Genomic DNA, 23,846 nt, shown 5'->3' with positions numbered 1-23,846 from the left:
AGTTGAGAGCAGATATTTAATAGGGAAAGGGAAATATGGGTCTAGACTGCAGAGATGTTTTTATGTCATGTAGCCCTTTAGCAGTCTGGGAAGCTCATCTATCCTTTCTCAGAACAATGGTTTTTAAATGCATGATATACAAAGCATTACAAATAAAACTAATTAGATCTAAATTTTTATAAAATATTCACACATGTATACATATACACGTATGTATATGTAAATATATACACAGATGTGTAAACATGCACACATATACATATCTCTGTGTGTATGTGTATATACACACTGACTACACATATATATGCATATGTACACACATATACATATATGTGTATATATGCATGTATACATATATACAACCCAAATTCATGGGCCCCAGGTTAAGAACCCCTGGTATTAGAACATTGGTAACAATGGTCAAATAGGTCTGAATGGATTTCTCTGGGCAGCCCCCTTTATAGTGCATGTCTCTGTGAAGATGATGACAGAAAAGATGAAGGATGAAAGGGAAGGTGAAGAAATAAAGGGGGAGAGGTTTGCCCAGGCCTCTGAGCAGTGGGACCGCTCTGTCATATGCAAACATATACTTACTCACCTATTCTCCTTCTCCTTCCAAAGTATTTGGACACTCTGAGGAACGGAAAATGATGACTACTGTGGGGAAATGGATTTTGAGTCAGGGCATGTGGATTTGAATCCCAGCTCTGTCCCTTGCAACCTTTGGCTTGTAACCCAGCTTCTCCAGGTTTCAGGTTCCTTTGCTGTGAAATGAGGGTTTGGATGAGATGATCTCTGAGACTCTTTCCAGTTTTAAATCCTACGTTCTCTGTGTTGATCCATTGCCACCCATGGAGACCTTCATTAATTTCTAAGTTTTGATTCTATATTTATTGAAGAACAGTGAGTCACCCAGAGTTACTCATTTGGCAAAGAAAAAAATCAATTGGAGCCTGGAACAGCTATTCCTCTTTCTTCAGGAATTCCACTGTGCTTAAGGAAAAAGATTGCTTTATTTGTGTGTTTGCAGGCAAAGCAGAGAAATGAAATAGTTTATGTTTCTTGTTCTTGCATTTAGGTATTCAATTCAATTCAGCATTTAGTAAACCACATTGTACAAAAGACACTGACCTTTCAAGGAGCCTGTGGTTTCATTAATGCGACTGCTCCATCTAACCATACACATTGCAGCAAACTCGTACCTTTTCGTCTTGTGCAATCTTGTCTGTGTTCTAACATGATGCTTTTGGAAACCTGCTTGTAAGTCTTTTAACATTTTGCATCAATTGACCATTAAGTCAATTTTAAATCAATACTGTACAACTGTGGCCCCTTGATATTGCTAGATGACTGGTCCACTTTCTCTTCTGACCCATTTTTGGTTCATATCATAATGGAGAGAAAACTAGTAGCTCAGTGGATGGAGTGATGGGCCTAGAATCAAGAAGACCTAAGTTCAAATCTAACCTTGGATACTTACTGTGGACCCTGGGTAAGCCACTTAACCTCTGTGTGCCTCCATTTTCTCAATAACACCCACCTTGCAGGATTGTTAGGACATTAAAATGAGATAATATTTGCTAAAAACACCTAGCCTGACACAATCGTAGATGCTATGTAAATGCATATTCCTTTTACTGTAATGGGAGTCTTTTAAAAAAATCCCTGTAATTGTCTTATAATTCATCTTAAGTACATATGATTTTCAATATTGGAAATCTCTATTCTAAAACTGGAAATATCCTATATAAATTACTAATTTATTTTTATTTGGTTCAATATTTAGAACACCACATGCTTGAAGAAATGTACATATAAGACCAGAGAAACAAGACTGGAGGATGTTTTGGCGCAATAAAAACAAAAAGAGCTTCCTTTCACCTTTCTCTGATTATCTTTCTCTCTCTGACCACCAGTTATAGATTTTTCCATTTTCTCTTCAAATGAGACTGAACCTATGATTTTACTTGTAAAATACAATATGGCATATTTGATTGACAGCTGGCCTATGTCGGGCTTTCTTCTGCTCAAGTTCCAATGCTGACACAAATTGACTTTGTGACCCTGGGCAAGTCCCTTAACCTCTCAGAGTTCCAATTAACTCTCTAAGAATGTGACTTGCAGAGAAGGTACTGAGCTGCATTGATAGAGGGAATTTTCTCATCAGGGTTCCCTATGCCAGTGAAATCCCAGTTCCTTTCCATTGAACCTCTTCTTTTCTTATTCTTTCCACACTGTTATCTAGTACCGCACTTTCCTAATTTGGAGATAGAGTGGGGAGACTATGATGTTACCTGTTGATTTTCACCTTTAGGGATAATTCATGAAATAACTCTCACCTTGGAAAGGCCTCAAAAGTAGCTGCAACCTTTCTGCCTTTTGGTCACCTCTTATCTTAAGTAGTGAAAAATATATATAATATATATATATTATATATAAAAATATATATATATTTGGTAACTGATGTGTGTCCCCATGTCTGCTTTTTTCCAACTGATCTGACAACTGAAACATTTGAGTGGATGAATGGCTACTCCTGACCTTTTTTTTTTTACTTATTAAAATCTCAGACTTTACCTCCTCTACAAGACCTCCCAGCAAAGAAGGGCTACGATTGCCCCACAGATGCAGAATTACTATAGTATTTGGAAGTTCAAGAATTGCCTCCTCCTCAGTTAGAAGACATCTTATTCTTGTTCGCAAATAGAGATGGCTGCCTTAATTTCTCTAAAATAATATTGATGTCACCTGTTGATATACACACACATACACATATTGGTCTAAGGCCTTAGTTAAGTTGTAAATTTTCCCTTTACTCCTATTGCGTGATGCAAGCACAGTTCTCTGGTTCTAGGGAGACCTTCCCTGATAGAAAGTATTTGCACATATGCAAGAATCTCTGTGCTTACTTTCTTATTTGTTTACTTGACCTAGGGGCAAATATTTCTGAATTTATTTATTTATTTGTTTAAAATAGTCTGGTTCAGAGTACAGGGGAGGCAAAACTATCAATTTTCTTTTCTTAAAAAAATGCTTTACTAGAGATTGCCAGATAGCCAAGTATACAAAGCTTTTTCTGTATTCTATCTGTAACCTTGAATACCATATTTTTTGGATGGTTTTGGTTAGGAACCGTTTGCATTAGAATACAGAGTTAGGGAGACAGAGTCAAAGGACATGAGTTTAAATTCATTTCTCTAATGTTTACCTCCCTGGGCCTCAGTTTCATCATCTGTAAAACGAATGGTTTAAACTCAGTGGCTTCTAAGTTCATTTATGATTTATGATCATACTTGTTTATATTCTGTTAAAATGTCTCGTGGTCTTTTTCTTCTATAACCCCTGGGTGGTGCTAGTGGGCACCATTCTTCCCTTGACTGCACATACCTGGAGAACTCACTGCCTGCCAAATCTCCCTCATCTCCAGTGGGCAAAGCTTTTCTGACAACTGGAGCATGACCTTCCTCTGCTCCAAACTGTCTTCTCTTGAGCATACTGTAGGGCAATATAGCTCCCTGTCCCGCTTGCTCAACTGTCTTCATGATTAGGCTTTGTTTACTAGAAGTGGATACTGAGGATTATTCCCTTTCTCTTTCTCCCTCCCTTTTTTTTTGCTCATTTGTTGACACGGTTCATAATATGTTTCTTGAAGATCCTTATTAGTATAATGCCTGCCAGTCAGCTGACTGCCCTTCCAGTGTTTTGCTTAGCTAAGTAAAGGGTAAAATGCCTGGGTGGGTTTCCCACATTGGTTAGATTGAATATTTAAATGTTACAAGTGCAGCAGAAGAGGGATGTATCGCATAAATATTGACTGTCATAAACATAAATTGATTTTCCAATGAAAGAATTTAATCTGTGAAAAAGAGACAACTTGTTGAAAGTTGCCTTTAAAATAATAATAATAGATAGCATTTATATAACACTTTAAGATTTATATTAAGATTTATCTCATTTTATTCTCACAACAACCCTGGGAAGTAGGTGCTACTAATTATCCTCTAATTACATAAGAGGAAATTAACCTTAAGTGACTAGTCCAGAGTTATATGGCTAGTAGGTGTCTGAGGCTAGATTTGAACTCTGTTCTTCATCATCAGAGGTCCAGATTGCTATCCACTGTGCCACCCAGCAGCTGTTATATATTTTTCTTTGATGAGTCAAAATTTGCTTAAAATTTTTGGTCAATAGTCAAAGAACAATATAGATAGCAGGATTTTGTATTATCCGATACCTTCCAACAAGTTGCATAACTATGGAGATTCCATAGAAGATGTCTACAAAAGCCTCCCTATTCCCTTCTCGTATTTTCATCTGGGAAACCCTCAAGATGTGCCTAGAATGTTCTCACAAAGATTATATACAGACGAGAAAGAATGCAGATGGATTAATACTTATTCTTTTTTGGTAATAATAATAATTCACAAAAACTTTAGGCAGAATCTGACTAATGAGACATGAGGTATATTAATCAGTCAGTTACTCAAAAGCATTTATTAAACATTTACTACTTCCAGGCATTGTGTTAAGATGTGGAGATAGAAAAAAAAGGTGAGAACCACCCTTCCCTCAGGAAGTTTACCTTCTAATCTTAGGGAGTTAGTGAAAGTCTGTACCAGGGGTGGGGAACCTGTGGCCTTGAGGCGACATGTGGCCTTCTAGGTCCTTGGGTGCAGCCTTTTGCCTGGGTCCAAGTTTTACAGAACAAATTCTTTTATAATGGGGATTTGTTCTGTGAAGTTTGGATTTAGTCAAAGGGACACACTTGAGGACCTAGAGGGCTACATGTGGCCTTGAGGCCACACATTCCCCACCCCTGGTCTATCCACATGAACATAAGAAACAGAAAAAAAAAGTCAGATGTAGGAAGGTTGACCACTCTCATAAGGAGGAATATCATTGATGAAATTCTTAAAACAAATATATATGCACATACTATAATAATTATAAAATACTAACATTTATACAACTTTATATAAGTATTGATGCAACATGTGGGATAGAAAGATTTGAAGTCCCGAGACATTGGTTCATATCCTTGTTCCCATTCTCATAATAAAACCTCAGTTTCCTCAACTGTAAAATGGGGTTATAACATTTCTACAATCTACTTTATAGGTTTGTTGTTGATGAAAACGTTTTATTAACCTTAAGAGACTTTAGAGTCAAACCCCTCATTTTTCAGATAAGGAAACTGAGGCCCAGAGAAACAAATTTCCTTGTCCAAAGTCACACAAATGGTCAGGTAGAAGGGCTTGGGGTTGAACCCCAGGTCCCATGACTCCAAATACAATGTTTTTTCCCCTACACTACACCAAGCTGAAACAGTATAGAAATGTGAGATATTAATTGTTATGCATAGTCTCCCTTAGTATTGATGAGACTTTTAATGAAAGGTCTGGTTGGAGATTACTAAACATTTTGAAAAACCTCTAGGAAGTGTGAATTCAACACTGAGTGTGCTTTATTTTAAAAGAAAGAGAGCATGACATGAAATTTCAAGAGAGGGAATTGTGAAATGTTCAACTTGATTGAACTCCCTTGCTTTTTGGTTGGAACCATGCAGTTTTAATTTGTTTTGGTTATCATTGTTGTTTTAATTGAACTAATCAGAATGCAACAGATGTCCTGGTCTCTAGGCCGCTGGTAGGCAGTCTTTTCAGTCAGCCCCAAACTTCCAGTGGGGAAGAGGGAGCTCCTTGTGTGTCTGAACAATGATCCCCTTGGCTGCTTACTGAAAGTATGCAAAGGCTTTGAGTAGAGAGCTACTTCAGCCAATCAGCCTTAGCCAGAAGAAGAATAACAAGTAGAAGTAGGAAGACAGGATGGAAACCTTGCAGAGAAGTATCAAACCTTATTCTACCTACAACAAGACATTCCTTGACCCCCCCCATTGTTTTTCCTTCTCACCAAGAGATACTTAAGAAGTAATATGAATAACAGTATGTTTTTCTCCTTCGTCTGTAAGAGGATGTAGATTTGGTGTCAAGTTGTGGAGCAGGGAGGAAAGGCCAATGGATACAAAAAACCATTTGCAACAATAATCATGGAAACAGAAGAGACCCTGCTGATCTTAACCATATACTTGGCTTTTAAAGACGAGGAAACTGAGGGCCAGAAAGGGGACAAGTGACCAGCCTTTGAGGACAGAGAGCCGTATATTATCTAAACTTTGTATCTCCCCCATCATCTGTGGTGTGCTGTACCTAACAGACCCCTAGAAAATATTTATTGTATTATACTTTCCAAAATCACATACTGGTTAGTGGTAGAACCAGAATAGAACTAGAATCCTAGTCTTCTGACTTTTAGTCTAGAGGTCTTTCTACTAGAGGAAGTAATAAAATAGATCTCAAACCTATTATTATTATAGTTCTTATTATTTAATTGTGTGTTCATCCTTCGTTGCCGAAGAAGACCATGCCATCAGAGAAATAATGACATGACTTGCACTTGACTTTGTTTTGAGTGAGGGAAGGCTGTGCAGGTCACTAGCCTCGCTTCTCCTTCAGAGCCATCTGAGTTCATCAGGATGGCTGGAGATGACCCAGGATGAGGCAGTTGGGATTGTGACTTGCCCAAGGTCACACAGCTAGCGAGTGTCAAGTGTCTGAGGTGAGATTTGAACTCAGGTCCTCCTGACTCCTGCATTGGTGCTCTATCTGAAAGGACAGAGTTATGTTTCCCCTCTTTGGAGGTCTTCATGCAAAAACTATGGTTGACTATTGAATCTGCTATGGGGAATGGGATGCTGGGAAATCATGTTTTCTGATTCAGCTTAAACTCCATGACCTCTGAGATCCCTTCCAAACTGGAGATTCTGTGATCATGAAGGTAATCTCACAACCGACATTTTTTTTCTGAAAGTTTTGCAAATGCCTTCAGTCACAAGAATTACATTTCTTTTTTTTTTTTTAAAGAATGTGAAAATTCTTTTATTGACTTTTATACTTTGTTTAGTAAAATAAATCCATCATAATAAGCCATGCTGAATACAGATGAGCAGGACAAAAAAGGTTCAATATAATCATTTAGAAACTATAAATAAATACATGTTAAAATTTAAGGACAGGATTCTTCCCTCCCTCATCCCCACTGTTCATCACAGGTTTAAAAAGCAAATTTTAAATTTTCTCTTCATCTTTTGTTAGACTATAACTTCTTATGGTTAACAGAATCTCCCTAGATTTTAGAGATAGTAGGCAAGTAAATCAGCAGGTAAAACTTAAAACTGTGCATCTTAGTACCTCAGTAACCAAAATTCACTTGAGTCAGGCTGGCTCCCAGAAGGTCTTACTCTACACTATCTTAAAATAGCTCTCAGGCTTTAATTGTTCTCTTCTATAATCAAGTCATTCTCTCTACGTTTTCTGATCCACACTCCTAGTTCATAAATAGTTGCAGTCTTTTTGATTTTTAAAACTTTGATATGAAAAATGTACCTAGCTGAAAAACTTTTTAGAAAAGGTTTTGTCCTGTTATTTCTGCCTAGAACAGTGCTGTTTGAATTCAAGTATTTATACAAAAAGCAGTCGTAAAACTTAAAACTACTTTCTTTTCTTCCTTTTTTTTTAAGGTCCCACTTTCAGAATGACTAACCTCCATTTTCACTCAGAATAGAGGTAAAGAAACCAAACCTTTGAGACATCACCAGTTGCCTTAGAATCTTCTGTACTTGTTTAATAGTTACACTGAAATTATTTCAGCATGTTTCAAAACAGCCAAGCAGATAAGAAGGTAATCAATATTTTAGAAGTAAATATAATCCTTCTTTAGACAAATACTTTTATCTGAACCATAAAAGAAACGAAGATACTGGAAAAGTCTGTCCCAATCATATTAAAACTTAATTTGTGTAAATTTGCCACATATAGATTTTTTAGGCACATGTTAAATTTAATCTAGCTAAATTGTGAGTGTGTCTACAGGCATGCGTGGTTTTTGTTTTATTTTTAAATAAAAAATCTTCCAGATGTATACACTATTTGGCCATGTATACACCAAACACATATGATTTACAGTCACCTAGCCAGTGGTCTTTCTACATATTCAAAGAGTGCATCATCTATGATGGTCCTCATAAAAGAGAACAAGGTAATTTTAAAATGAATTCAATATGGAGTTTTCTAGACTCACATTTTTACATTCTATGAATTTTCTCATGTTCAACAAATCTATTCAAGTGATTCAAGTTATCCCACCATTTAAAAAGAAAAGTCTCAGCAATGATTTTGAACCAGGGTGTAATCTTAATTTCACCATTAGCTGCTTTTTCCAGGAGTTCTTCTAGTTCTTTTTTGGTCACATAACAATAGCTTTTAATCTCATTGGGATCTGGATCTAAGGTTACATTCTTCCTCACAAACAAGATATAATCAATTTCATGTTCTCCCCAAATCCCATCAGATTGTGCCTTGTAGTGGATTCGTGTTAGATAGCAAATATCTTCTGGAGGAACCTGTTCCATGGGAATTCCTAGTTCAGCTTTTAAACGTCTCTGAGCTGCCCGCCTTACTCCAATGGCGTTATTTTCTTCCAGTTCCACTGGGTTGCTTAGTGGATGACTACAACAAGTGTTTGTAAAACAGCCTTTATCAATGTTTTCATTCAGGTGGCAATTCTTTTTAGTCTCTGCACCAATCTTGTTATCATTTTCATCAATAAGAATGCACATCTCTGCAAGGAGCTGAACTTGCTGCTCATCAAGATTGTCAGTGTTTATTTCAGGCATGGTTATGATCTGTTCAATCCTTCCCAAGAAGCCTGCGCTCCTGCCGAGGGCCCGATGCTGCGGCTCCGCTCCGCTGACCACGCCGCTGGACCGGTAGCCGACACTGTCCAAGAATTACATTTCTAACATGAGCTAGATTTATAACCCAACAGAGTGCTGACAGAAAGGGAGATGTGAGTGGTTATTATTTTATAAACATGAGATAAGTAACTACTAGTAGATACTTTGTTACAGTTTCTGTTAAACTTCTTCCTTAACCAGTAGGTGGGGCTGCTATCCACTAACCTGATCCTATTTAATTAGGTCCTGTACTCACCCTGGTGATTGTATCTTGATTTTTGTTTAGGAGTGCTGAGCAGAAATGCTTCCTCAGAAGCAGAGGTAAGGTATAGATGGAATGCAATGGACTCTTCACATCTAAAACAAAAATTAGGAAAATGTCTTAGGTGATCTATTCCAGGGCTACTCAACAGAAAAAAATTTCACAGTCCATCTAAGTGTTTTCTCTTTGAATGTCATCACTGAAATGGACAAGTCAGAGTTGGATAGAAAGGGCAGATCTCTTCTTCCTTGTCTCATAGTAGCCTGAAGGGCTACTTTTTTATTCACAGTCTATCAACAAATCACAGTCACACAGTCATATGACTGTCATATCATAGTCGATCAGCAAATATTTGTTAAGTACTTACTATGTGTGTACCAAGCAAGACTGCTAAGCATTGAGAATACAAAGGCAAAGAATAAAAGAAGTCTCTGCCCTTATGGATATTGTATTCTATTGGATGATTCAGTATGTTTATATCTAGGCACAAATACACGTGTAGTAGTCGGCAGGTAACCTTAGAGGGGAAGGCACTAATAGCTGAGAGAAAACAAAAGGCTTCCTAAAGAAAGTGGCACTTGAGCCAATTGCAAAGAATTATATTAAATTGTATATATATATATATATATAATATCAAATTATAATTTAGTATATCTAAAGAATCCAGGAATTCTAAGAAGAATAGATGAGGACAAAGAGTATTCCTATCATGAGGGTCAGCCAGAGCAAAGGCATGGTGATTGGAGATGGGAGTTACATGTGGGAGAAGCAGTAAGTAGACTGATTTGGTACATGGAGGGGAGTAATGATTAAGAATTTTGGAAATATAGGAAGGGATCATGTTATGAAGAGCTTTAAATGTCAAATGGAGAATTTCATATTTGATCTTAGAGGTAACAGCAAGTCACTGGAGCTTATTGAATTGGAGCGACATGCTTAGACCTACACTTTAGGGGCAAAACTTTGACAGCTATGTGTAGGATAGACCGCAGTACAGAGAGATGAGTAAGGAAGACCAATGAGAAGGTTGTTGCAGTAGTTCAGACAAAAGGTGATAAGATCATGAATTAGGATGTTGGCTGTATGGGTGAAGAAATGAGGACATATGCAAGAGATGTTATGGAAATAGAAATGATAATATTTGTCAACTGATTGAATACAAAGGATGAGTTAACATGTGGAATCAATGATGGCACTGAAATTGTGAACCTAGATGACCAGGAAGATAGCAGTACCCTTGGCAGTATTGAGGAAGTACAGAAGAGGGATGGGTTTGGGGGCAAGGAGGAATGATGAGCTCAGTTTTGGACATGCTGACTTTGAGATGTCCCTGAGATGTCTATTAGGCAGTTTAGTGATGTAAGACTAGAACTCAGCAGAGAAAATAGGGCTGGGTGTATAGAAGCATCAACATAGATATCATGGTTGAATCCTTGGAAGCTAATGATGTCAAACAAGAGAGTGTAGAGAAAAAAACAACACAGAAAAGGATCTAGGGCAGAGCTGGGGGACCCTTACAGTTAACAGATGTGACATGGATAAAGTAAAGGAGATTGAGAAGGGATGGTCAGATGGGGAGAAGGAAAACCAAGAAGGAGCAGTGCCATGAAAACTCAGAGAACAGAATCCAGGGGAGAAGTCTATCAACTATGTCAAATGCTACAAAGAGGTAGAGAAGGATGAGGACTGAGAAAGAGCAACTAAGAGATTTGGCAACTAAGAGATCATTGGTAACTCTGGAGAGACAGTTTTAATTGAATGATGAGACTGAAAGTCAGAAAAGAAAAGAAAGTGAGAGGAGAGGAAATAAGGTCGCTTAGTGTAGATGTCTCTTTCAGGTAATTTAGTTGAGAAGGGGACAAATGTAAAATGATAATTATCAGGGATCATAGAATCTAATGAGAGTTTTTTTTAAGGATAAGAGAGTCATGGACAAAATTTGTGTTCATAGGAGGGTGACCATGATGGTAAGAGATCTGGATATCGTCACAAATGGAGAAAAAAATGGAGCAGGAGACTGATGGATTTACAGTTAGAGGAACTGGTTTGAATTCTGCTCTCTGCTCATTACTACTGCTGTGAGGTGTATGGGGTGTTCAGTGAGGATCAGTAACATTGGTGTGAGGGCTTGACAAACCCTTTTCAGGGCTGCTCATCCACTTTCAGTGTCTACTTCTCAACCAATTCTCACCTTTTAAGAAGCTGTAGCATGTGCAGTGGCCATCTCAGTAAACCATCTCGGCAGATGAACTAACCCAGATTGAGGGTAACTAGCAGGCCTCAAAGCTGTTGGCGAGGTAGGGGCTGTCTACACCAAGAATGTGAAGACTTCACCCAATGAAACAGGTAGATGAGAACAATTCATTCCAGTGGCCACGAAGGAGGCTGAAGCAGACACTGTGGAGTGCTTAGAGCTTGGTCAGATATCAAAGATGCTGAGGTCATTCACTGTATCTTGGGCTGTCATCAGTCATCCTGACTTTTGTTTTGCCACTGGACTTTGATAACTCTGGAAGAGAGAGTGAGGCTGATGACTTTGGGCAACTCTGCCTCACTTAAATCCAGTTCACGCAGGAGTCAAGACATCCCCCATGATGTCACTGGCACTCTTCAAAAATGAAGGATGAACAAGAACAATCACTAGGTGACTTTGGGCAAGTAATGTCACCCATCTGGATTTCATTTCACTCATCAGTAGAACTGTGAGATTTTCAAGGTCTTGTCCACTTTTAAATCTAATCCTATATAAGAACCAGTGAAGAAACTAAGGAAACTTAGATTGAGGAAAAGAAGGCTTCGGGCTGAAGTGATAATAGTGGTAGATTGGAAAACTGTCTTCAAATATTCAAACATCTATGGGACTGAATTTGTTCTCTGTGTTATATAAACCAATGGGTGGCAGTTAATAGTTGCACAGATTTCAACATCAGTGTAAGGAGAAAAACAATAACAGAGCTATCCAACAATGGCATGGCTTGTCTTGTGGTGAATGAGCTCTTTACTTGCAACCTAGGCAGAAGATGGTTCACCAATGGCCAGGAATTTCATAGAAGGGAATGTTGTTCTTGGTGAGGTTGAATTGGAGAATGTATAGTATAGAATGTATAGTAATATACACATAATATATATAGTAATGTATAGAATATAGCCCATTCTGGTACTATGATTTCTCTGGCATTTTTAATGGCTTCATTCATTAATGCCTCACCCCCTCTACCTCACCCTTCCCCCAGATTAAAGGAAGTTGGCCACTGCAATTCATGTATCATTCAATTAGTGTTTATTTATTAAAAGGCTACTATTTGCCAGGCACTGGGTATACAAAGACAAAAATGAAACTGTCCCTGCTCTCAAGCAACTTCTATTCTATTGAATGTATATGAGACAACATATATCTTAGTAGATATATATCTATATTATATATATCTTAGTATATACAAAAATGCAAGGTAATTTCAGAGGAACTGGGGAGATTAGGAAGTAGGAGGTAGGATTTGAGATGAGCTTTGAAGGAAAGTAGGTATTCCAAGATGGAGAAAATGAGAAGGGAGTACATTCTAGACATTGGGGACAAAACACAGGCAAGAGATGGAGGGTCATTTGTGAGGAAGAGCATGAAGGTCACTTTGGCTAAACCAAAGAATGTATGAAGGAGAAAGATGTAGAAGGAGACTGGAAAGGTATGTTGGAGATAGGTTTAAAGGGCTTTTTAAATCCAATTATATGCAAAGACAATTTTTAACATTCATTTTTTTAAAAATAAAATTTTGAGTTCCAAAATTTCTCCTTTCCTCCCCCTTCCCCTCCCTAAGACAGTAAATAATTTGATGTATGTGCAGTCATGTAAAATATATTTTCATGTAAGTCATATTGTGAAAGAGGAAACAGAACAAAAGAAAAAAACATGAAAAAATAAAGTGAAAATAGTATGCTTTGATTTGCATTGACTCTATCAGTTCTCTTTCTGGATGTTGATAATATGTTTCATTATGAGGTTTTGGCAATTGTCTTTGATCCTTGTATTGCTGAGAAGAGCTAAGTCAATTATAGTTGATCATTGCACAATGCTGTGGTTACCGTACAGTGTTCTCCTGGTTCTGCTTATTCTGCTTACTTCACTTGGCATCAGTTCATGTAAGTTTGTGAAGGACTTTAAATGACAAACAAAAGAATTTTTTTCATCCTAGAGATTAAAGAGGGCCCCTTGAGTTTGCTGAAAAGGGGAGTGACATGGTCAGACCAGTGCTTTAGGAACACTAATTGAACTGCTGTGTGGAGGAAGGATCGGAGACACTTGAGGCAGGGAACACAATTAGGAGGCTATGCAGTAGTCCAGATGAGAATCGAATCTGGGCCAAAACTAGGATGGCAGTCCTATGATTGGAGACATCGGGACAAATGTGAGTGATACAGTGGAAGTAAAATTCACAAGACTTAACATGCTGGGTGAAAGAGTGAGTTTAGAATGATTTTGAGGTTGTGAATCTGGGTGATTAGCACAGTGATCCCTCAACAGAAATAGAGCAACTAGGAAGAGGGAGACATGGATGAAAGGAAAGGTGATGAATTGTTTTGGATATATTGAGTTGGTGGTCCTTACAGGACATACATTGATGTTGAAGTTTATCTACTATGGAAAGGAGTTAACTACTGCACCATAGATGCAATCTCTATACTAGTAAAATTATGCCTTTGTTAGATCACTGAAAAGAAATCTCATCTCAAGTGGTCTTCAGCCACTTATCCTACAGCAGTATTTGAGCCTTCCTAGTCCTACTTCATTCTTAAGATTCCTCTACTCTTACTCTGAAGTTGGCTTCATCCCTTACGATTCTATGTTTTATGTTCTCTTCCTTAGCTGACATTCTTCTTCAGATTCCTTTGTTGTGTCATTTATGTCCTGTCCCCTATCTGTTTTTGTGCCCTAAAATTCCATCTTGGGCATGCTTCTCTCTTTATCCTCTTCCTTGGTGATCTCATCACCTTACATAAGCTTAAAGATAATTTCTATGCAGATGATTCCCACATCTATATATCTACCACTACCACCCTACCTTTCACATGACCTATTGCAATAACATCTTACTTGGTCTCTCTGTCTCAATTCTTTCTCTTTTTCTGTTACAAAACCTCCAAAATGATTTTTCTGAAGCATAGATCTGAGCATGTTACTACCTAATTTGGTAAATTCCAGGCGTTCCAGTAATTCCAAAGATGGAAATATACATTCATCTGATTGACATTGAAGTTATTTGCCATCTGGATCCAACCTATCTTTACAGCCTCATTATGTGTTGCTCTGTTTCATGTACTCTATGGTCTAGGCAGGCTGTCGTTGGTGCCCCTCACACACAATGCTCTATCTCTTGTTTCTGTACTTCGGTGTTGGCCATCCCCCATGAGAGAAAAGCACTGCTTCCTCATCTCTATCTCTTAAAATCCCTAGTTTCCTTCAAAGTTCAGCCCAAGCACCACCTTCTTCATGAGACCTTTCCTCATTCCTCCCAGGTACTAGAGTCTCCTCACCAAAACTACGTTGTACTTATATATATTTTATATATGGTCATATGTGTATATGCCGTCTTCCCTGATGGGATGTAATTTCCTTCGGAGCTATTTCTTTTTTTTCTTTGTAAAGCCATTGCCTAGAACAGTGCCTGCCTGGCACCTAGTAGGTGCTTACAAAGCGCTTGCCACTTGATGGAGTGGTCAGATGAGCCTTGACGTATTCACTTTTCCCACCTGCAATGTGATGTTTTATTTTCAATAGGAATACATGCTTCACCTTCTTCAACTGGAGCACAGAGCAGAGGAGCAATTCCTTGAACACTGGCTGAATCCACACTGCAAGCCACATTGTGACAGGAATCTGGTCCATCCTATCTAATAGGTCTGGAATTCTCAGGTATGCTGTTTCCCAGAATGCTTTTCTCCCAGTATACTCATTTATGTGAATTTTTCTTTCTCTTCTTTTTACTTATCACTGTTTTACTTATCACTATTCCCCTAAGATGGGGGAACATTGGGACTTGAGAGGAGAAAGTGAGTCAGCTGCTAGTATGTTTTGTGTCTGTTTTGTGATTCTGTAGAGTAGGTGAGATATGTAGAATCTTGCATGTTATCTTGGACAGTAACAAGAAAATGTGCTTTATTTGTGTTATATCCTACCTGTTTTCCTGGCTCCCAATTCCTTCCCTCTTTAATCCTTTCTTCACGTAGCTGCCAAAATATAAAGTTGCTCTGACCAATTCTGAATCCTTGCTCAAAAACCTTCAGTGGCTCCCCATCGCCTCTAGGAGAAGGTGCAGATGCCTCAGCCTTGCACCTGAAGCCGTTGGCTCACCGCTTTCTTCTCAGCCTCACTTCTCATTAGTCCATTTCACAAAGTCCACCTTGCAGTCAAACTATACTACTTACTGTTTCCCTGGGTCTTTGCGCAGCCTATTTATCTGCCATGCCTAGAATGTACACCTTCCTCAACTCAACCTTTCAGGGAATTTACCTTCCACTGAGGATCACTGGATCATAGATACAGAACTGCAAGGGACCTCAGAGGTAATCTAGTCTAAATTCTTCATTTTACAGATGAAGAAACTGAGGCTCAGATGATTTAAATGACTTGTCTATGGTCATACAGATAGTAGGCGTCAGAACCTAAGTTCTCAAAGTCCATTGCTATGGCTTTCTCTGTTGTCATTGTCAGTCAGTATATTTATTTAGCACCTACTGTAAGTTCCAGGCACCGTGCTAAGCAGTGGGGATACAAAAAGAGCAAAGGAATTCAAGGAATTCACAATCTAAATGGGGGAGACAACAAGCAAATAAATCTGTCCAGACAAGATACATACAGAATAAATAGGAAATGAGTAAGAGAGGAAAGGCACTAGAATTAAGAGGGGTTGGGAAAGGCTTCCTGTAGAAGAAGGGATTTTAGTTGGGACTAAAAGAAAGCCATTGTGTTACTGTGTCACCTTCTTCAGAAAGCTTTTCTGAATTCCCTGATTTCTAGAGCTTTTGTCCTCCTAAGTGGGTTTATCTTACATTACACTATCTAGGTATATGTTGTGTCCTTCATTAGCATGTACAGTTCTTGAAGATGAGGACTATTTCTGTCTTTGGATTATCAGCATTTGGTACAGTGCATTGTACCCTGCAGGCACTCAGATATTTACTGAATTGAACGATATTTTGTTGATTCTTTGGTCCATAGCATCGATTCTTACCTGATGGTAGAATCTTCTTTCTGGAAGGTTCTAAAAATACACTAGACAAACATTTGCCTTGGGTGACTTTGAAAAAACTTCAGAACTCAGGGGGCTAACCTTTTAATTTTGTGCAGATCCATGGAAGAATGAATGAACAAAAAACATTTATTGAGTGCCTACTGTTTGCCAGGCACTCTGCTGAGAATATAAATACAAAAATTAAAGACAGTTCCTGCCTTGGACGGGAACAAAGAGACAACACACAAAAGGAAGTGGTGACTAGGGAGGGCCACCTCCTAGTGGATGGTGAGTAGAAGGTCCACAGCAGATGTAGTATTTCAGTGGTCACAAAGATGGCTTGTTGATCATTCATTTTTTAAAAATCTGGATTTTAATGAACCCTTTAAAATAATATCAATCAATCAATTAATTGATTAGATAAAAATAATTGATACATGTTAAAGCAATTTTTAACATTTTGTAAAAAAAAAAAATTTATGTTCCCAAACTCTCCCTCACTACTCTTCCCTCTCCCTGAGATAATAATCAATCTGATATTTTTACAATGCATGCAAATTCTCCTTTCCACCGGATGCATTCCTAGAAATCATGGGATGTGAAGCATGATAGAGAGAAATGGTTCTCATAGAATGCTGTTTAAACCTGCAGTTGCTTCTTTTCACCGCCAGATGACAGCATCAACTTGGTAAAATGAAAAGATGAGTTGGGGAAACTGCAGAGTGGCCCTCCTTGTTTCTGAGATGGAGGAAACATGAAAGAGGCAAACTGGTGGAAAAGAAGAGAAATAAAGCAATGAAGGAGGGGTAATATGCGTTAGGGAAGCAATTTTAGTTATGAATTTGGTTTCTGCTTTGGGTTTGGAGCCTCTAAAAGCTTTAAAGATGAAACAGGGGTGAGGTGCAGGACAGAGGAAATAGTGCCACATTGAGTGACAGATGACCTGAATTTGAATCTCAGCTCCACCACTTACTACCTATAAGACTTCAGACAAATTTCATTTCTCTGAGCCCCAATTATCTCATTTCTAAAAGGAGGAGGTTAGTGTACATGACCTCTGAGGTCCCTATTAATTCAAAATCAGTTATCTGAGTCCATCTATTCTAAGCCTCCAAATAAATGCCATGATTCCATCTACGTTATTTCTGAATAGTGGTCATTCATTTAGTGGCTGCTTCAATGTTTCCAAAGAGGTGAAATTTACAAAGCAGCTTGTTCTATTTTTGAATAGTGCTGATTGTTAGAAAGTTATTATATTTAAGCAAAATCTGATATCTGTAGCTTTCATACGTTGGCACTAGTTTCCCTTTCAGAGTTTTCAAGGAATAAGTAATTAATTACTTCTTGCTCTGTGATATTTGATGACAAATCTCATGTTTTTACCCTCACAAGTCATCCCTTTTCAAAATATCACGTATTCAAGGCTAGGAGGGACCGCAGAAGCCATCTAGTCCCATCCCCTCATTACATTTTTTTTTTGACTTTTGAATTTTACAAACACCCACTAAGATGAGGATTTCTATATACTTAATAGAAGAGAAAACGAGAATTGAAAATAAACATGAAATTCCAAGTTTCTCTGAAACTGTCCAATTCATTATTTCTTATGGCACAGTAATATTCCATTATATTCATACAACATAATTTGTTTAGCTATTACCTAATAGATGATCACTCCCTAAGTTTCCATTTCTTTTCTACTATAAAAAGATCTGCCAGAGATATTTTTATCCAAGTGGATCCTCCTCCTCCTTCTCCTCCTTCTCCTTCTCCTTCTCCTTCTCCTTCTCCTCCTCCTCCTCCTCCTCCTCCTCCTCCTCCTCCTCCTCCTCCTCCTCCTCCTCCTCCTCCTCCTTCTTCTTCTTCTTCTTCTTCTTCTTCTTCTTCTTCTTCTTCTTCTTCTTCTTCTTCTTCTTCTTCTTCTCCTTTTCCTCCTCCTCCTCTTTCTCCTCTTTGGCTTTTTAGTGATAGTGGTGGGTCAAAGCGTATGCATGGTTTAGTGTCCTTTATAGTACAATTCCAAATTGCTTTCCAATTCATAGTTACACCAATAGGGTCTGTTTTTCTGCAGCCCACCCAACAATTTCCATTTTTTGGGTGATATTTAACAATCTGATGATTGTGAGGTAGAACCTCAGAATTGCTTTAATTTGCTTTCCTCTTATTATGTGATCTGGAGAATTTTTTATATTTGTTTATTGTCATCTTGGATTTCATTCATATCTTTTGACCATGTCTTTTGCCTATCCCTTCATTTTACAGATGGGAAAATTGAGGCCCAGGGAGTTTAAGTGACTTGACTTAGAAAATATAAGTAGCAACAGAAGAAGTATTTGAACACAAGTCTTCTGACTCCAGAACCACTGTGCTTTCCAGTACAACACACTTCCTTCAGGTTTCTAGCAACTATTAGATCTCTTTCTCACAAGGGCACATAGGTCCAAGCTGAACCCCTGGGCTAGAAGAGGAAGCATGATGTATACTAGGAAGGGCTTTGAGAATTTGGTTCAATCGTCTTTTGTCTCTGTGAGCCTCAGTTGTCTCATCTGTAAAACTGGTCTCATAATACTTACACTGCCTACCTCTCAGAGTTGTGAGGAAAGCACTTAGGGAATATTAATCACTATAGACATGTGAATGATTATTTTTAATATTTAGGGAGTCATGGGCATTTCTTTGCACTTGACTTGACAATGCTGAATTCCGTACCTGGGACAAATTTCTTCTCCAAAGTGGTTTAAAAGAAATCATACCCATTTTTCTTTTAGTCTCCCACAAATCTGATTCAGAGAAATAAAACTTTAAAATGGCAGCTTCCTTTAAAAATATATCAATATCTAATATATGTTAATTTATAATTTATATGGAATTGGGCTAAACACACATAGGGACATGTAATTCATGGATGGCCTGGATACATTGGATCTGAAGTTTTGTTCCCTTTGGCTGAAAGTAAGAACAGGGTCAGGCTTGTACCACTAGCAGCCTAGCATGGGGGAGGGGCAGGCAGGATAGCTGAAAATAGGCTAACACTCCAGTCTCCAAGAGAGAAGTCAAAATAAAATTGTACCTGCCATCCCTCAAATATCTCCAGTCTAGGGGTTTAATAGGTTTAACAAAAGCCACTTCCCTGAATGATATCAAGATATTTATCCCTTAACTTACACTTTTCCCCACCAAATGCTGGTTACACAAAAGACCATCACAAATAGTGAATAATGAGTGAACTCATTTATGTAAGCAGCAAACAGAAATCAGAGAAGCTCTACGATTTGAATATCCCCAAAAAGATCCAAGAATATGTTCACCCTTCATCTGAGAGTGAGATAAAATCTCAGCTCAAACCAGGAAGAAGATAATAATCTCACTCAGGGTGGGTCCACTCTCCACAGTTTTTGGAGCCCTAGAGGTCAAGATACAAAGTGAGGCTAGAGTTCATATAGACATCCGTGACCTCAAGGGCTCCAGTTTGCTTTTCACTCATCTCTTATCTCCTGATGGCTTTCCTGGAGTTTCTCTCTCAAAAGATCCCTTACCAAATGAAATAAGTCTCTTATGCCGATATGTAGGGTTATACTTAGCATTGTCTTAGGTAATAAGGAGGGCAGCTAGGTGACAAAGTAGATAGAGTACCAGGCCTGCAATCCTGAGTTCAAATCTGGCCTCAGAAATTTACTAGCTGTGTGACCCTGGGCAAGTTATTTAACCCTGTTTGCCTCAGTTTCCTCATCTGTAAAACAAGCTGGAGCAGGAAATGGCAAACCATCCCAGTATCTCTGCCAAGAAAAACCAAAATGGCATCACAAAGAGTTGAACACAACTAAAAAGTGACTGAACAATAACCATAGGCAATATGGGACCATGCCTCAATCTGTGTTCTTAACACTGATTGCAGGAGACACTGCACTGAGACCTTGACTTCGTGGGAATGGGTTCTACAGTTTCTATCATGCACTAACCATGCCTTTTGTCCCTGAGAAAGACCTGATCTAACTTCTAACTGAGGGGTGGCTTTTTAGCACTTATCAAGTGCTTTAGCAGTTTATAAAGCTCTATCCTCATAAGAATTTTGCAAGATAGTTATTGTAATTTTTATCCACATTTTTCAGGAAAGAGAACTGAGGTTCAGAGAGCTGCAACGCTTTGTCTACTGTCATACATCCTGTAAATGTCAGGCTCCAATCCAGGTCTTCCAATGTCAAGTGCAGCTCCCTTTGAACAACACTGTGCTGTCTCTGGACCCCTCTCAGGAGGTGTATACAGTGGGAAAGGCACTGGATGTTACAACAGAGGGCTTGGGTTTAAGTCCCATCTCTGCTCCTTACAACCCATGTGACTTTGGCAGGGCACTCAGCCCCCCTGAGTTTCAGTGCCTTCATCTGTAAAATGAAGGGCTTGTTCTAGATGGCTTCTGGGGTCTCTTCTCTAAATCTATGATTCTGCGTTCATTAGTTTCCTCTTCTGTAAAATAAAAGACCTGGAGTAGATGACTCCTAGGGTCTCTTCCAGCTCCAAATTTGTGATACTATGAGGAGTTTAGTGGAGAAATACAAAACTAAGGTGAGAAATCCCTCCCTGCTCTCCCTCTGTGTTGGGCTCACAGTGCCACAGTATTCAGGGATGACTTCCAGGGTGGGACAGCTCTTCTCAGGTTACCATCAGGTTAATATCTTTGCCCAACTCTTTCAAGAGAACATATTGCAAATATTGCTGGGTAGCTATTAATAATAATAGCTTATATTCCTATGGCATTTTTAGGTTTGACAAAGCACTCTCCTTGCAATAATCCTGTGAGATAGGTAGTGAATATGTTGTGATGTACATTTTGTTATTGGGGTACAGAGTATGGCACAGGGGAAAGGACTGGCTCTCTGGTCAGAGGATCTGGGGTCACATCTCACCACTGACACTACCTGTGTGACCCTGCGCAAGTCACCCAACCCTTTTAGGCTTACTTTCTCACTTACAAAATGCTAAGATTCCCCCTCCCACTTAATAGTATTTTATTTTTTTCAATTATATGTAAAGAAAGTTTTCAACATTCACTTTTATAAGATTTCGAATTCCAAAATTTTTTCTCCCTTGCCAAGATGGTAAACAATCTGATAGAGCCTATGCAGGTGCAATAATACTAAACATATTAGTCATATTGTGAAAGAAAAATTAGAACAAAAGGAAAAAACCCCAAGAAAGAAAAAAAGACAGAAAATAATCTGCTTTGATCTGCGTTCAGACTCCATAGTCCTTTCCATCATGAGTCTTTTAGAATTCTCTTAGATCATTTCATTCCTGAGAAGAGCTAAGTCTATCAAAGTCAGTCATTGTACCATGTTTCTAGTTGGTCACTGGACCATGTTGCTGAATGCAAGGTTTTTAATGGATGAAACTGACTCAGTCCAATCCCCTGTTAGTCTAGGTTCTGTATTGGCACAAAATGAGACACTCAGGGACCATTCGATGCTTGACAAGAGGAGGTTTACTTAGTCATCAATTAGAAAGGATACTTGACAAGGATGCTATAGCACTTAACTCAGGTTCAGTCAACTGGGCAGAGTGTGATGATTGTCATGGCTTGAGGATATCTACCAAGTCTGAAGGACCTTAACTCTACATGGGCCTTTTCATGTCACATCAATAGGGCCAGGAGCCACCAGGAAAAACATAGCTTGAGTCTTATCCCTTGAGCCAGCCAAAACCCAGGGACATCTTTCTTCTTGCCTTTTAGGGAAAAAAAATAACCTTTCCTGGATCGGGGAGGGGGCCTGGTAGATAGTGATTCTACCACAGAATTGGACTAACTGACCTCAGCGTCTTTCCAGCTCTAGAACTACAGTCTTAGAACATGCCCAGGGTCATATAGCTAGTAGGTATTTGCAGGGGATTTGAACCCAAGTCTGCTGACTCTCAAGTCAAATACCTTTTCTACCATGCCTCTACTGCTTTTCTAGCACTGCCCTTAGCCTTGGTTCTAAAAAAAATATTTTCTCATTCTCTTGCAGATGCCAACAATTGCTTTTTGAGGAAACAACCCATATTGCATTTAAGCAGTATAAATGTCCTTCTGCATTTCTTTCCTGACCATAGGAATGGGTATCTTCAGGGCTTGTGGAATTTGGTGCCATCTTACTAAAACACACCAATTGCAAAGGTTGCCCAAGGGATGGATGATATATTTGCGTTTGATGCTTCATGCTGCCAACTGCCCAGATCCTACATACTAGTACAGCATGGAAGCCTAGGTGCCCATGGAGGTTTCCTACTAGGTTTGAGGGTGAGCAGAGCAGTAGAGTTTACATTCTACTAAGGGACATGTTCTAGGCAAGGAGCTGCCAAGAGGCCTCTGGGCTTAAGAATTTGGGTGAAAACATTGTTTATAGTAGTGAAGCATACCACTTGGGCAGCATAAATATTCTGATTGCTTCAGTTATACTCTACCAGCTTTCCCTAGTCTCTCCCTCCTGTCCCCCACCTATTATAATAAATAAATACTGACATTCAATCTGTTTTTGTAATGCTTTGATTTCTTTGAAAGCCAGACAAGCAAGTGGAAGAGAAAACATAGGGATAAGCAGATAACAAGGGGCCAGGCATGGGTCAGACAACCTGCAGCAAGGGGCATACTGGGGGACTATGTTTAACAAAGGGTAGCTTAGGTGGTGCTAATCTGGCCTCAGATACTTACTAGCTGTATGACTCTGGGCAAGTCACTTAACCCTGTTTACCTTAGTTTTCTCATCTGTAAAATGACCTAGAGATGGAAATGGCAAACCACTCCAGTATTCTTGCCAAGAAAACCCCAAATGGGATCACGAAAAGTTGGACAGGACTGAAATGACTGAACAACATGTCTAGCAAAAGGATGGCTGAGGAATGAATGAGTTTTAACTTAACTCACAAGCATTAATAAGGGCCTAGTATGTGCAAGTCTCTGGAATAGGTCCTGGAAATATAAAGGCAAAAACAAAATAGCCCTTACCTTTAAGTGACACATTCTATTGAGTAGATACAACAGGTAGAGAGATAGTAATAATATTAATAACAGCCATAATTTGTATAGTGATTACTCTGTGTCAGGCCCTGTGCTAAGTACTTTCCAACTATTATCTCATTTGATCCTCACAAAAACCCTGGGAGGTAAGTGGTATTATTCCTCACATTTTACAGATAAGGAAACAGAAGCAAAGAGAGGTGAAATGACTTGCCCAGGGTCACAGAGCTAGTAAGCATCAGAGATTAAATTTGAACTCAGATCTTTCTGACATCAGGCCTGGTGCTTTATCCACTGCACCAGTTCCTCTTTCTCTACCCATTAACCATTTCCAATTATATGTCCTACCTAGACAGAGACTTCTCAGGAACTCTCCTAAGCACTAATTTCCTAGTCTAATGACCCTGAATCAACCTATTGATTGGTTATAGTTATATGCTAAACTCTCATCAATAGCACCTCTCATTGACTTCAACCCATGCACTGACCCTAGCCAACCGATGACCTGTCCTATGGCCAAGGTGCAGTAAGGAGCTCAGCTTCTTTCCTCAGCACTGTCTGGGTTATGCCCTTTGAGTCCCC

The 23,846-nt window shown here is 38.8% G+C and overlaps 2 protein-coding genes across 2 annotated transcripts in view; one reads left to right on the top strand and one right to left on the bottom strand.

Moving 5' to 3' along the window:
* C2H17orf67 (chromosome 2 C17orf67 homolog) overlaps positions 1-22,775 on the top strand; it is a 35,834-nt gene extending 13,059 nt beyond the window's left edge. The window contains exons 3-4 of the mRNA XM_072646771.1: positions 14,824-14,958; positions 22,276-22,775. Of these exons, the coding sequence (XP_072502872.1) occupies positions 14,824-14,940 (117 nt within the window). The 3' untranslated portion in view covers positions 14,941-14,958; positions 22,276-22,775. The remainder of the gene's footprint in view (positions 1-14,823; positions 14,959-22,275) is intronic.
* LOC140528702 (isopentenyl-diphosphate Delta-isomerase 1-like) lies at positions 6,910-8,834 on the bottom strand. The gene has a single exon (XM_072646772.1). The coding sequence runs from the start codon at positions 8,729-8,731 to the stop codon at positions 8,141-8,143; it is 591 nt and encodes a 196-aa protein (XP_072502873.1). The 5' UTR covers positions 8,732-8,834; the 3' UTR covers positions 6,910-8,140.
* Positions 22,776-23,846: the final 1,071 nt, after the last annotated feature.

Source organism: Notamacropus eugenii, chromosome 2 (assembly GCF_028372415.1).
Source record: "Notamacropus eugenii isolate mMacEug1 chromosome 2, mMacEug1.pri_v2, whole genome shotgun sequence".
Classification (NCBI taxonomy): domain Eukaryota; kingdom Metazoa; phylum Chordata; class Mammalia; order Diprotodontia; family Macropodidae; genus Notamacropus; species Notamacropus eugenii.
The sequence above is the reverse complement of the archived record's forward strand: the minus strand, read 5'-3'. Positions and strand labels throughout refer to the sequence as shown.

Bases quoted from the DNA above. Each gene is read 5' to 3' on its own strand.
- LOC140528702 (XM_072646772.1), bottom strand. From the start codon at position 8,731: ATGCCTGAAATAAACACTGACAATCTTGATGAGCAGCAAGTTCAGCTC.